At 53.4% G+C, this 13810-nt stretch overlaps 2 protein-coding genes across 2 annotated transcripts; both read right to left on the bottom strand.

Annotated features, from left to right (window-relative positions):
* Nucleotides 1-877: 877 nt before the first annotated feature.
* Nucleotides 878-2661, bottom strand: BCR38DRAFT_356010 (amino acid permease/ SLC12A domain-containing protein; the record flags this gene model as incomplete). The annotated part of the gene is made up of 3 exons (XM_040856996.1): nucleotides 878-1028; nucleotides 1137-1248; nucleotides 1311-2661. The coding sequence occupies 3 exons, from the start codon at nucleotides 2659-2661 to the stop codon at nucleotides 878-880; spliced, it is 1614 nt and encodes a 537-aa protein (XP_040710130.1).
* A 1895-nt stretch (nucleotides 2662-4556) lies between these two features.
* Nucleotides 4557-12797, bottom strand: BCR38DRAFT_355839 (armadillo-type protein; the record flags this gene model as incomplete). Its single annotated transcript, XM_040856984.1, has 4 exons — nucleotides 4557-5102; nucleotides 5184-10436; nucleotides 10488-12574; nucleotides 12662-12797. The coding sequence occupies 4 exons, from the start codon at nucleotides 12795-12797 to the stop codon at nucleotides 4557-4559; spliced, it is 8022 nt and encodes a 2673-aa protein (XP_040710131.1).
* Between the last annotated feature and the right edge of the window lie 1013 nt (nucleotides 12798-13810).

Below are 13810 nucleotides of genomic sequence, written 5' to 3' on the forward strand. Positions count from 1 at the left end.
TGAACGGTGGGCTGCGATTGCCCACAACATGCTTCTTTACGCCTTTGAATAGTAGTATCTCCTAGTGTCAATATAGTGAACCATAAGTTCCGCCACTGGCCAAATTGGACGTGAGCACATTTCAGGTGATTCCTCTCGAAGCTGGTTTCAAATAAGTTCTAGCTAGCTAGAGAAGAGACACCGATCGATGGCCCTATTTGGACTAGTCTCTGCAAATAACATGACCACACAAAGATGAGCAAGCCGAGCGCGAAGCTGAACAGGCCTGACACTGGCTCCGTACCTTATACCCCATTACCTGTTCGCCGTCTTGACGAGATTTAGCTCGTCCTCTATTAGACCTTATCGTCCTCCCGCCGAATTTCCAGTGACTCTTGACCGCCAAGTTCTTAGCCTGCGAGCGGTCCTACGGTCATACCCAGGCACGGTCGAACACCAAAGCTCCAAAACAGAGAGAGGACACCTATTCGGAGTCTGCCTAGCAACTCTAGGACTTCCCACAGGACGCGGCACTGCTTCCTAGAAAAGAGAGTACGCGTAAGCATAGTTACTGTGCGCATATCAGTTCCCATAACCCACTGCTTCTTCAAATTCCGGCTGTCGTTTGACTGGTCTTGCATATGAACAACCGCAAAGTTGGCCCTGAGGGCATGTAGTAACACATGCGACAATGCCAGTCTACGACAGTAGCCCTCAAGTATTATGTGCCCGTAATGTGTGTATAGATGATTGTGCCGAGCTCTATACTCTGTGACTTATCTATCGTGTCTACATTACTCTGCTCCGCAAGTATTGGGCGTTTATCATTACATCGTCCATGAAACCCAGCCCTCTTGCTCTGGCTCTAGAACCTCTTTCAACCGTCCTCCCCTGCAGACTACGATACGAGATGCGAGCCCCCCACGTCAGTAATATCCGTATCTGCCTGCTTAAAAGCCTCCTCGAGGGGTATATCCTTTAGCGCGACAAACTGTGTCTTCTTTAAGAATTTCCAAATGACGAATGCCAATATCACAAGTGGTATATCCCTGTGCCAAGCTGGTTAGCACTAAACAGTCATATTCGTTGAGAGCTTCAAAGTAGACAGGCGAAGAAAGGGGAAAGGGGATGGGTGAGGAAGAGAGGGGCCGACTTACAGATATGAGGAGACAAATTGGCTGGGGTCCCAGTTGCCCTTGGTGAAGACCTCGAACCCGCCGGTAAGCAAGATAACAATGCACATAAAGAGCGCGGCGTATGAGCTATAGACTGTAGGAGCAACCATCAGTACACATCTCCCGGATCGAGATCCAATCGTCCCTAAAACTTACTAGTCCAGGCATTATGCCACGGCAGCCTCGACACCGGAAACCCCTGCTTGCTCATGGCCGACTTCAGCCGAATATGATTAAACAGGATAGTCGACCACGAAACCAGCACCCCGGCCGCCGTCAAATCCACCAACCACCAAAACACCGTCATTGCCCCATTGCTCAGACTCATAAAGCTGAGGAACATAAACGCCGTAAACAGCAACACACATACGTAGGGCGTACCCCAGCTCGTAGTCCTCAGGAAGATTTTGGGCGCTTGCCCCTTGAGGGCGAGGCCGTACAGCACGCGCGTGCCCGACAGGAGAGCCTGGTTGGAGGCCGACCAGGCGGACGTGATGACGATGGCATTGACCACGGACGGAATAGCGGGGATCCCCGCCGCGGACGCGGCTAGCACAAAGGGGCTCGTGGCCGCGGTGCCAGAGTCGTTCCCCAGGGCTGGATCGTCGCTGCGGACGAGCATGCCCACGACGAGGACGGAGAGCATGTAGAAGAGGACGACCCGCAGAAAAACGTTCTTGCAAGCCCTCGGGATGGCGCGGCGCGGGTCGCGCGTCTCAGCCGCAGCCATGGCGATGGATTCCACGCCGGCAAAGGAGAAGACGGCCGAGGTCATGACCCCCCAGAATCCGAGGAATTTTCCCCAGTTGCCCGTGGTGATGTACTCGACGAAGGGGCCCGGATTCTGCCAGTACGCGAAGCCGATGCGCGGGGTTCCCGGGATGCCGCCCAGATCGATGACGAGACCCAGGATGATGAGGAAGACGACGAGGAGGATCTTGAGCACGGCGAAGAAGTACTCGACCTCTCCGAAGACGCGGATAAACGCAATCCCCACCACGAACGTGGCGATGATAAACACCACGATGAACACGCTCGGATTGATATCCGTCCAAAACTCAAACAGCACACAGATAGCCGTGATCTCGCTCGGAATCGACAGGATATTCCCATACACCAGATTCCATCCAACAGCAAACCCCAGCGCGGGATCAACGAGGAACTCAGCATGTCGTACAAACGACCCGGTGACAGGCAACAAAGCCGACACCTCGCCCAGCGCGAACTGCACGGCGCACACAATCATCCCCACAACCGCATACCCCAGCAACGCGCCCAGCGGACCGCCAGTCGATATGGCACCACCGAGACTGAGAAACAAGCCCGTGCCAATGGCGCCCGCGATGCCGAGCATAGACAGATGGCGCTCGGCGAGGCCGCGCTTGAGGTCGCGGTCTTCGGCCCACGTGACGAGATCACCATCGTGGTCGTCACGGGGGCCGGAGAGGTTCGTCTGGCAGAAGTCGTCCGAGGGGATGTCGGAATCCTCGACGGGCTGGGGCGCCATGATGGTGAGGCCCGCTGCCTTGGCTGATTCAGTCATGGTGGAGAGTAGCGGGGTTGATTCAGCGGCTTCTTCAGCTTCGGAGACCCGGATGGACAATGACGAACTGGAGGACGGAACCTCTTTGATGGTGGGAGGTCGCATGGCGAAAGACTTTTCTTCTCTTTTTCCTGGCCCGTTTTCTTCACCTCATTTGCGCTGCGTCTTGCGCAGAGTGCTGGGGTCCTGATCCGGCTAGGGCGTGGATAAGGTGTTGCTGTCGCAATGGGGACAATTGATGGTGTAATAATCGCCGGAGTGGGGATGTACCACGCGTCGTGCTACCGTAATATTTCGTGCTAGAAACCAGACTCTCTTCCTGACTCTTCCTGATCTTGAACTGCGTCGTTCGTTGAAATGGCCTTGTCCAGGCACATTTCCGTCGTGAGGTTGGATGTTTTGGCAAACACGTTGCAAGCCAGGAAAGGTAGAGTTATCTGCGGCCCCTTCCAAGATTTATGGCCACGGACGACGGCGGGTCCAGTGCAGAGGCTAGTGCCACCCAGCGGCGGCGATACTGAAACTCCCAACATCAACTGCCCAACGCCTGCGTCTAAACATCTGGCTTAATTATCGAGAACCTTGTAGTTATGGAAAAATATAGGTACTACCCAGACTAGGCGTGAATCCTGTCACGGTGAGCATAATTGAAGAGTCAAAACACTCTAATGCACTGTATTGACTTAACGATTCTCGACAAGGAAAGAAAGAGAAACTAAAACAGGCTGGCTCACATCTGAGGATCTTCAATCCCGCCTTCAGATGGCCAGTGCTCCTACGGGTCCATAGCTAGTAGGTTTCGTGGCATCGTGACACCGGCCGTCACAAATCCGTGACCAGGCTACACTAACTGGCCCTTCTCTCAACGCAAGTTGCGAGGCTGGTGCAATCAATCCATCACTGGACACACATGAAGTTTGGAGCATTCCCAGCACCTATGATCACTTCAATAGCCCCAAGACCAGAGAAGAGCAATAAACAGGTTAAACGCATCTCGCACCTTCAACGTATCGCTCCCGGTAGAAAACCAAAACATCAAAAATGGCAAAAGCTCAGGCAGGGATTGAAGCTCCAGTGGGTCGCATTGCTACCCTACGAAAACCCAAAACAAAATGGCGGCTGTCGGATTTCACAAATATACAGTGGGTGGCAATAAATTTGCTACCCTGCCAGGTATTGCCAAGCCACTAAGTCAGAAAAGGGTAACGATATATTGCTGCTTTTTAACTATCTACTTGTATATTCACCTTCTTGTTGTTGTTATGGTTATAGCAGTAATAGAAGCAGCGGGCAGCCTCTTACCCCTTTTGGATTTAGTGGCTTGGTGGTACCTGACAGGGTAGCAAATTTACTGCCACCCGCTGTACCATTCAGATGGTTCGTTCTCGATAAGGAATCCGGACTAGTCCAGCCCCATGACTTCTCCACAGGCAGGGAGGGACATTGCTAGATGTCAAGAGCCGACACCCGCATAACGTACTTTACACAAGTTGTGGCCAGACATGGCACAGTATCCGGCCTATGCACGTGGCGAGTAGCGTAACTACTACCAAGATAGGTAGAGCTGATAGACAACCTACGATAACTTCCTAATTCATCACAACAACGTCGACCGTTTCTGCCCACAAGTACAGCTAGATAGCACCTTGGAACGGAACGACCAACACGCTCCAGCATCTCTCTATTCCGAACCAATCATGAGATTTTATCAACCTAAAACGCAAAAGTCGTCTTACGCACTGGATCATATCTCACAAGCCCCGTCCAGCCGATCCCAGCATCCATGCTTCATGGCAGAAAACGTTAGGACGTCTGCATCCAGCATCCATCATTCACCCCTCTATCCCATCTCATCCCCCCTAATCATAAGAAAACACCCCCTCCCCCGCATCCACACTCCCCACACTCCAAATCTCCCTCTCATCTTCCCTCTCATCATCACTCAACCCGAGCCCACCATGCGCCTCCCTCCTCTCGCGGGCCTGCCCCGCCAATCTCGACGCCACGCGCTTGAAATAATCATTCATCATCCTCCTGGTATTCGCGTTCATCTCCTGGCCCTCCTTACCCTGGAGGAATTTCTCAAATACGCGCGCGTCTTCATCTACGACGTCGAAGAGCTGGATGAAGGCCGCTTCCGCGGCTAATTTGACGGGAATCACGGGGTCGCGGACGGATGCGAAAACGGGTGGTACGAGGAGCGACAGGTGAGGGCGCACTAGGTCCATGTTGGCTCGGCTTACGGTACGGATGATTACTAGGGCGAGGCGGCGGCTGTCGCCGGGATTGCCGGGGGCAATGATCGAGGCTAGGGTCGAGAAGATGGGTTTTGCTTGCTCGAAGGACGGCGTGGTCGAGAGGAGGTATTTGCCTGTGGCTAGGATAGCGTTGTCTGCTACGAAAAGCTTTGTGGTTTGGAAGTTAGCATCATACATTATGAGGCCGGGGCATCGAGGACGAAGGGTAGAGGCACAAAAAGTACTTACGTTCTTATTTGACATGCCTTGGCACAGCACATCAGGCAAGTCGTCAGCCAGCGGGCTCTCAAGCAGCGCCTCCTTGCTTTCGACAAACGCCGCGTTTAACGTGAGTATCGAAGCATTGGTGAAGTGCGTAGTGGTGACACGACTCTTCAACAGAGAATTTGCGAGCTCCGCCGGGACTACCTTGATGAGCGCACCAAGAAGTTTGGCATTGGTGATGATCATGGTCGAATCCGTTTCGTCCACTTCGGCGTCGATGAGCCCCAACACCGACGTCCGTGAACTCTCGCTCATGTTGGCTCCCGCTTTGCTGATGACCTCGTATAGTGCCTTCAGCATGGCTGTTCGCACCCCAGCATCCGACGTCTTGGAGCCAGTGACAAGCTCCGCGATCAGCGGATCGACACGAGGCGTGAACTTGATGAGCGTACCGAGGGCTTTGGCCGCACGGGTACGGAGTAGCTCGCTCGTCGTGTCGGCCAAGGCTCTCGCAAAGGTTCGTTGCAGCTGGGGCAAGAAGGGCTTAAGCGCCGTGGGCATTTTCTCGAGGAGATTGTTCAGAGTGAGCAGAATGGCCGCCTTGACGTCAGTCGACCGCTCAGAAACCACACGAATGAGCGGACCGGTGATCTGCGTTACGAATGGCTTGAGGGAAGCCTCGCTGGTTCGATCGACAATATCCGAAATGGCCAACGCAGCTTGAGTACGCTGTTCAGGTGTGCCGTTCATGAGACCCTGCAGGAAAATGGGCAGGATGGCATTAATGCCCTTGGGAAGCTCAAAGCCTGGTAAGTTGGCGCCAGCAACACCGACTTGGTTCAATGTCTGTCGCGTGGACGACACCAGAGCTTCCATCTCCTCCTTTTTGAGCTTCTTAGTAAAGGCGCTGAGAGCAGCCCAGGCCGACTTGATCACCTCCTTGTCTCGATCATCGAACAAGATCAACAAGCAACGAATTATATCTTGATTGTACCGAGAATAGTCGACACTGGCGTGCTCAAAGAAGTGGGCCAAGCGGTTGGCTGTACTGGCCCGCTTAAAGTGATCATCGTGCTTAACAAGCTGCAACAGGACGTTCATGATCGTGTTCAGTCCGTCGTACTCGTCAATGGACAAGATGACAATATCGAACGAGTTCTCAAGGTCGGTGCGCAAGTCGTCTTCCTTGGTGTTGACGATGTTGTCCATCAGCGAGTGGACAATGTTGGGCAGGCGACGGTTCATAGCGGCGCCAGCAACTTGAGACAAGGACGCAAGGGCCTTGGCATTGAACGCTGAAATGGGCGGCGTAATAAGTGTGGGGATGAGGTTTGGTAAGATGATGTTGGACCGCGTGCTTTCGGTAAGAAGGGTGAGAAGAGCAGACAGGGCATTGTCGGCTCCTTCGTCGGAGCGAAGCAGGTTGAGGAGGAAGGGCAGCACTTGATCGACAGCACGCTTGCCAAGAATCTGTTGTAAAGAATCGAACGCTTCGGCAGCGGCTTCTCTGACCTCTTCGTCTGAGTCCGTCAAAGCTGTCCTGACGACGGAGATCAGTGTCTTTTCGTGGTCTTCCAAGGCTTCGTCGGAAGCCGATGCAATGAGCTCCTTGAGGGCCAAGCAGATGCCTTGCTTGGCATCCGTGTCGGTGGATGTCTGCAGTCCTTCCTCGAGCGTTGGTAGCAAGCTCGAGAGAACACCATCGCCCGCTTTGCGAATCAGCTCTCCCAGTGCATTGCTGGCAATAACCTTGTGTTCCATGTTGGAGCTGCCCAGCCGACGAATGATGAGCTGTGTCAGCGTGGGCGTGAGCTCCTTCAAGGTTCGCGGCGTAGCAACCAGAGCCTTCCACACGCCGATGGCAGCCGAACGAACAGAGCCGGCAGTATCGCAGCGGCAAATGTACAAAGCAGACAGGATCTTGTTGCGCTTCTCTTCTCCAAGGACTTCCCGAAGCGAGGCACCAGCTTCCCTGGCAGATTCCTCCTCGTCCTCGGCATCGGCATTACCAGTGATGCCCGTGAGGTTGAATAGGAGGTCGCCCACGAGCTCAACTGAGCTGAGACGGATTCTATAGCTGTCGTCAGCCAAGCCGCGTTCAAGCTCAGGCAGCAGCAGGTCCACGGCTCTGGCGGCGAAATTCTTAACGAGAAGTCTACCAGCTCGGAGAGCAGTCTCCCGGATAGACTCGATATCGTCGGCAAGTCCAGCGAGAATGGGAGGAATAATCTTGCCCAGGTAGTTGGCAAAGCTGTTGCCGAAGCAGACAGGCAAGAAGATGAAGAGGGACATGAAACCTTCCCTGACGGCAGGCTTGGAGGATTCGACGTTTTGAAGAATGGTTGGCAGTGTTTCCTCCAATCTTGTCGTACCCAGCCCAGCCAAGACTTCTGAAAGTGCCTGGGCGGAACCAAGACGGTCTCCAGCACCAGTATCCGACTTGAGGGTTTGCATGAGACCAGGAATCAGATCTGGTAGAGCATCCTCGCCAAGCTTCTCGACCAGAGAACCAAGCGCCCGAGAAGCGGTCGCACGAGTTGTTGGTACCGGGTCGACGACAGCAAGTTTCAACCCAGTAACAAGGACCGGCAGATGGGCTATCAGATCCTTTCTCTCCGTCAGATGTGCCAAGCTGCCGATGACTTGAGCCGCCTTGCGCTTGGTGTTGGATCTCTCTCCCAAGCCACGCTGCAGAATCCTGGTGACCAAGGCCAAAGATGGTGCATCCAGATAGTGCACGAATTGAATCTTGATGAGTGAGTCCAAGGCGTCATCGGTGTATTTGGTCGGATCGCTGAGAGCCTTCAGGAGAATGTCGACCAAACTCTTGACTTCAGGGTTGTTGATGACCTCGCCGAAGCGTTTCAAGCTCTTGTTGGCCGCAGAGCGGACCTCTTTGTGACTATCGTTCAGCACGCCGGTCAGGGGAGGAATGATGTCAGGCAAGCTCTGCGCGAGCTGCTGAGGATCCAAATAAGCCATGGCACCTAGCAGCTCGCATGCACCTTTCTTGCTGCGCCATTGGTCATCTTCAAGACCATAGAGAAGCGTCGGGAGGATCTGTTTGACACCGTAGGAGCTCAACTTCGCGAAGCATGCCTTAGCGGCAGCCAGACAGGCATCTCTTACATCGGCGTTGCTGTCGCCGAATCCTGAGAGCAGTTGAGGGACAATCTGGATCACGTATGGCTCGAGAAGACGGCCAAGAAGTAGAGGCATCAACTCAAAGGCCAGGAAAGCTCCCTCACGCTGCTGCGATTGGGTTTTGTTTTCAGTGGCACTCTTCAGGGTCACCAGGATACGATATTCTCGCAGTACCGACACTCCTCTCCCAAGCACGAGACCAGCGAGGCCGTAGGCGGCGCCTCTTTTTGCGGCATACTTCTTGGAGTTCAGTAGCGTATCCAAAACCTTGTCAAAATATTTGGAAGACTTGTCGCCGCAGGTTCGGACAAGCGGTGGTAGGCATTCTGCGACGGCATACTGAACGGCCTCGGATGGGGTACTCAAAGTTGCCAGTAACCTTTCGATGACCACGGGAATCTTGGCATCACCAGGTTTCAAGTGTCTAGCCAGAGCACCGTACATGACAATGACGGCCTCATTCACCCGATCCGAAGCCTCCGTTCCGTTGTCGGGTCCTTCCAGAGTATGCTCAAAGGTCTTCATAAGCTTGTCAATGATGTCTCCACCGTGTATATCGATGGCGCGAATGGCAGCATCCAGCATCTCACTTCTGACAGCAGCATTTTTGTCCCCAAGAGGGCCGTTTTCGATAAGGAAATTGAAGTGGTCATCGAGTTGGCTCTTCCGCAGATGGGCCGCAAGCTCTCGGAACGCCGCGCCGATTCCATGTCGTGCTTCCCAGGGATCCGCAAGGTCTGACTTCTTTGGCATGCCGAACTGATCGAGCTCAGGCTTTCGAGGCTTAGCCAGCTCGACGTACGTTGAGCGCAGTTTGCTGAGGACTTCATCAATTGTTGCCTGGTTGGCTTTGCAAGCATCAGCCAAGGACCTTGCAGCAGCACGTCGGAGCTGGCCGTCCTTGCTCTCCAAGTAGGGCAGCATTCGGAATGGGACGTTTTTTGAAATCTGGAAGCCACTTTCCTCCCAGATCTCCATGCCAAGGTCTACGTTTTGTTCCACGTCATCATGGCAGGCGATCCATATTTCGTCCGAGAAGTCCAGTTCACTCATATCCACGTCGGCGCTAATGGATTGCAACACTGTCTCCCGCACTGAAGCGGAAGGAATGATGGCGCCTTTTGCGAGTATCTCAATCTCAGTGATGCTCATGTTCGGCGCGACGCACCGTACTAGATCGGAGAAAGAATCTTTGATAATCTTGTGGTGCTGATTGTACTGCTGCATTGAAGAGATCAGGGTGGTCATCAACTCACCCCGCGGAATAGCCTCGTCCGCACAGACATCAGTGTGGAATGAGATGAACTCCACGGCAAGAACTAGCTGGGCATCTCGCTCATCCGTTGCGTCACCAAGGCCACCCTTTTGAAGAACGAGGAATATGAGAGATAGGATGTAGACCACAGAAATGGCATCGAACGGCCTCTGCTCTCCAGCGAAACGAAGACGGTACAAGACTCGTGTGACGAGTTCTTCTAGGCCTTCACCTTGCAGGTGATCTGGCAGACCAGTCACCCCAAGACCTCGAAGTGTGGCCACACCGATGAATGGCCGGATGGAACCGAGCCGATCTGTCACTCTCTCGGACATTGCAAGATAGGTAGACGGAGCAGCGTCACCTGTGATAAGGCACGCCCCAGCTGCCATGGCCTTAAGAAGAGCCTCGACCGCGGGTCCCATCCATAGATTGGCCTCAGTAGGCGGACCGGTGACGAGCCCCTTGATGATCCCAATGCCACGCATCAAACGTGCTTCGAGCTTTTGGATTGATTTACGGATCTCCGACTCCTTGTTCAATTGCGCATGGACTTTGGCTTGCTCGTCGGGTGTAAGCTTCTTTTGTGTGCCCTTCTTCTTCGCAAGCTGGCTTCGAAGCTCTTCTTCCCACTTCAGAGTGTCGTAGTCCTTGGTGTTCTTGTTCGGAAGACTCTGGGACTTCTTGGCGAGGACATCGATGAAAGCTGTGCCTTCAGCCGTGCGAAAGATGGCTGCTTCTACAGGGCCAACATCTTGCAGTTCCTCTGTATCCAGATCATGTCGAATCAACTCTATTATTTTTGGGGTCATGGCTTCAGGCGCCACGAATGCCAGATCTGCGGCAGCTTTGCAAGCCGCACTCTTGACAGAAGAAGACTATATTCCGTTAGAAAACATCCATAACAATTGGAAAAACTTGTCGTATACCTTCTGCTCAAAGCTTGTCTTATCAACTACCTCCTGGATAAGTGCTTTCTCATGCCTTGATGCCAAATTTCCAGGATCAAGTCCGACCCTTAAACACGTGTCTATCCAGCTAGACCTAGGAATTAGGTCTGGTCGCGCGAGAACGATCAGGCGACACATCTGTGTTTCCATTAACTCTTGGTTTTGCTCGGAGCCGTTCTTGGTGAACTCTTCGGCATTCAAACATATTGATCGAAGAGGCGCATGCAGGTTAGTGTTCTCAAACTTGGCACACGCCGCTACGCTCTCCTTGTCGCCACTCTCTACTGAAACAACCCACTCCCAGAGTCCATCAATTATGGCTTCGGAGATCAGAGCAGGTTGCTTCGCATATAATTTGGATATCGTCTCGCCAGTTTCCTTTCGAATCTGAGCGCCGACAGTGGGAGAAGAAGCCAGGTATATCAATGCTTGGGACCACGATGATTTTACCTTGGCTGCAGCGTTGGGTAGGTCCGCTACGGCAGCGGAAAGCGCACAGAGAAACCACCGCAGGTCATCTTCAGTTGTCAGGCGCACATACACACGCTGGTTAAGGAGGAAGGACGGCTTGGGTTCCGTCACGAGGCATTCCTTCGACACGGCAGCCTTTTTAAGTAGGGCTTTGGTTCCAGCACTCTCGATGTGAGCCAGGGTCTGGTGCGCCAAAGTAGAGAAAACATAGGCGCCGGTGATGAGTCCGTTCTGTGCAGATGCAGGAGGGTTCTTGATGATCTCAGTCCAGGTATCCGCGAGGGGTGCCGCGACCGCTTCAGCGAATTTCACTACGTTTGGGGTCAGATTTTGAGAACTGCTGTTGAAGTTGATAAGGATCTCTCCAGTCTTCAAAATCCATATTCGTCGCGAGGCGATCTTTTTGTCGGCAAGACCTTTGACATACGCATCGACCGCGGGCTTGGCCAAATCAGTGCCTTGCTGTAGCTCAAAGTTGACCGCACGGCTGAGAGCAGACACTTCCGAAGCCAACGCAGCCTCGTTGCCTTCTTTGGCTGCAACGGGCGGTAGGGCTGTGGTGACTTTTGCAGCGACAGGGCCCGATAATGGCACACTCTGGAGCATTTCTGAGTGAAGTACCCGTTGATCAGCAGAAGCGAGCTTTCCCGACTTAAGGGGGCCAAGGACGTCGTCGGCGACTTGCTCCATGGCCTGCGGGTCCTTGCTTTTGGCGGCCGTAGCTCGAAAGGTGGTCAGGACCCCTTGCCGGATAGCCGGGTTCGTTGACTTAACATTCGAAAGCAGCGGCTTCATGAGATGACCCGCAAGAACCTTGGACAAGTCTGTATTATGAGGAAGGGAGTTGAAGACAGCCGGGACCAGATCCAAGACGACTTCAGGGGCGCGCAGAAGCCCCTTTTCTACAGGAGGGAGAATTTCCTTCTCGAGGTCCTCGATGGTAACGAAGTCGCTGAAGAAATCCCGCAGACCGGAGGCAATGTGCTGTGGGACTGCCGTTCGAGATCCCACGATTTCCCTCGTAAAAAATGTGAAATAGTCGGACTTCTTTGCGGCAAGAATAGGTTTGGCTTGAGTGTGACGAGAGCACACTCCAGCTACCACACCAAGCATGATCGCATTTCTGGTCACTGGCTGTCCCCCCTTAGCAGTGAGAGCTTGGACGGCATCTTGAATCGCCTTCTCGTGGAACTCCTTGTACCAGAACGCAGCGCGTAGTCCACGGCGGGTGATCACGATGGCGGATTGGGACACGGAGGATCTTGTTGGCGGCTGAAAGCACTTCTCCAGAGCGGCAGCATTGCTTTGAATGATATCCAGTCCAAATTTATCATACATGGACGTCCCAGCTAACCCTTTGAGCAGCAGACAGCACCATTCGACCAGCACGAAGGCGTTTGCGGCGGCTATACCGGGCTTCTGGGATTCGGCGCGGAGGGCGGCGACGAAGGGCGCAAGGACCTTGGAGTCGCTCGCGGTGGCGACCAAGGAGGCGATGCACGCCTGAACAGCGCGTCTCGACGGTCGGTCATTATAGAATGCGTGAGTATCAAAGAGGAGCTTCGACAGCTTGGGTATTGAGGAATGATCAATAGCTATGTATCACGCGGAGCATTAGCCAGCCTGACACCAATACGCAACAGCAAACTTGTAGGGTAGGGCAGAATACGGCGAAATCTCACAATTGTTCTTGATACTCTCGTCCAGCCCTCGCAATTGGGCGATTCTTCTGTTGGTAGAAGCGGAACTCAGGTCTGCCTTGACGGTGGGGAAGTCAATGGCAGCTTTCGAGGCGCCATTTGCAGTCGCTTCAGACATTTTGGCTGTTCGAAGGGAGGTTGATGGACATTATAGATTGCCCGGGAGAGGTTGGGAGAGGTTGAGGCTTGAGGAGCTTCTCTCGAGGGTCGGCGCGAATATCTCAAGTATGTTAAATTGGTCTATTCCCACCTGTCGTCTAACTTCTCGTCTTGTTCGTTGTTCAACATCTGACTGCCCACATTTTGTATCCAACCGAACAAGCGGCATTGTGGGGGGAAGAGGTGAACCTCCAGTGCTTTCAGGGTACCTTTGCTCAGTAGGGCAGGCGGTCAAGTTGATTTTCGGTGTTGACTCAGACCGGCCAACTTCTAACCCAGCCACCAAGAGGTGACAGAATAATACTGCACACTACGGGTGGAATAATACTTGTAGGATAGGTCCAGATTCAAGAGAAGCACATCATGCATATATTCCTTAAGTAACTTCTGAATACGGCGTTTATTCTATCGCCTAGTTGGGCACTTCAAAAGTTCAATGTCCGAGGGGTAAGGAAAAAGTCAGTCGACCCTGCAGCTGGGCTCTGATGTCAATTCGACCCCTCCATGCCTGCAAGCCCCTCCATTCCCCATCCGCTCTCCAAACATTGAAGCTGCCATTTTCCTCCCGCAGTAAACCGCCCAAGACTCCCTTGATGGCAAAATCAGCGCGCGCGACACATTGGACTTTTTCACTTTTGAGAGAGCGGTTGACGCTTTCTCACTTTAATACCTTCCAGTTTGCTAGATTTTGATCGCCATGGCGGGAGCTAAAAAGAAGAAGACGAAGCCCGTTGCGAACCCAGCCAGGGGCTTTGCTACCACGTCCGTCGCTTCGAAGCCAGTAGTCCGCGTTGAAGGCGCAACTGAAGCCCAGAATCCGACTATCCATGTGAATCCCGATGCTGCGGTTACTGGAGCTCCGGTATCTGCAGCTGCCGAAACTGATTCGAAGACTAAGAGTGATGCAAAAGAGACACTAAGCCCCGAGGAATTCGAGCGGAGGCTAGAAGAGTCGGAACTGCAGTTGCTGGT

This window comes from Pseudomassariella vexata (genome assembly GCF_002105095.1).
Source record: "Pseudomassariella vexata strain CBS 129021 chromosome Unknown BCR38scaffold_23, whole genome shotgun sequence".
Lineage (NCBI taxonomy): Eukaryota > Fungi > Ascomycota > Sordariomycetes > Amphisphaeriales > Pseudomassariaceae > Pseudomassariella > Pseudomassariella vexata.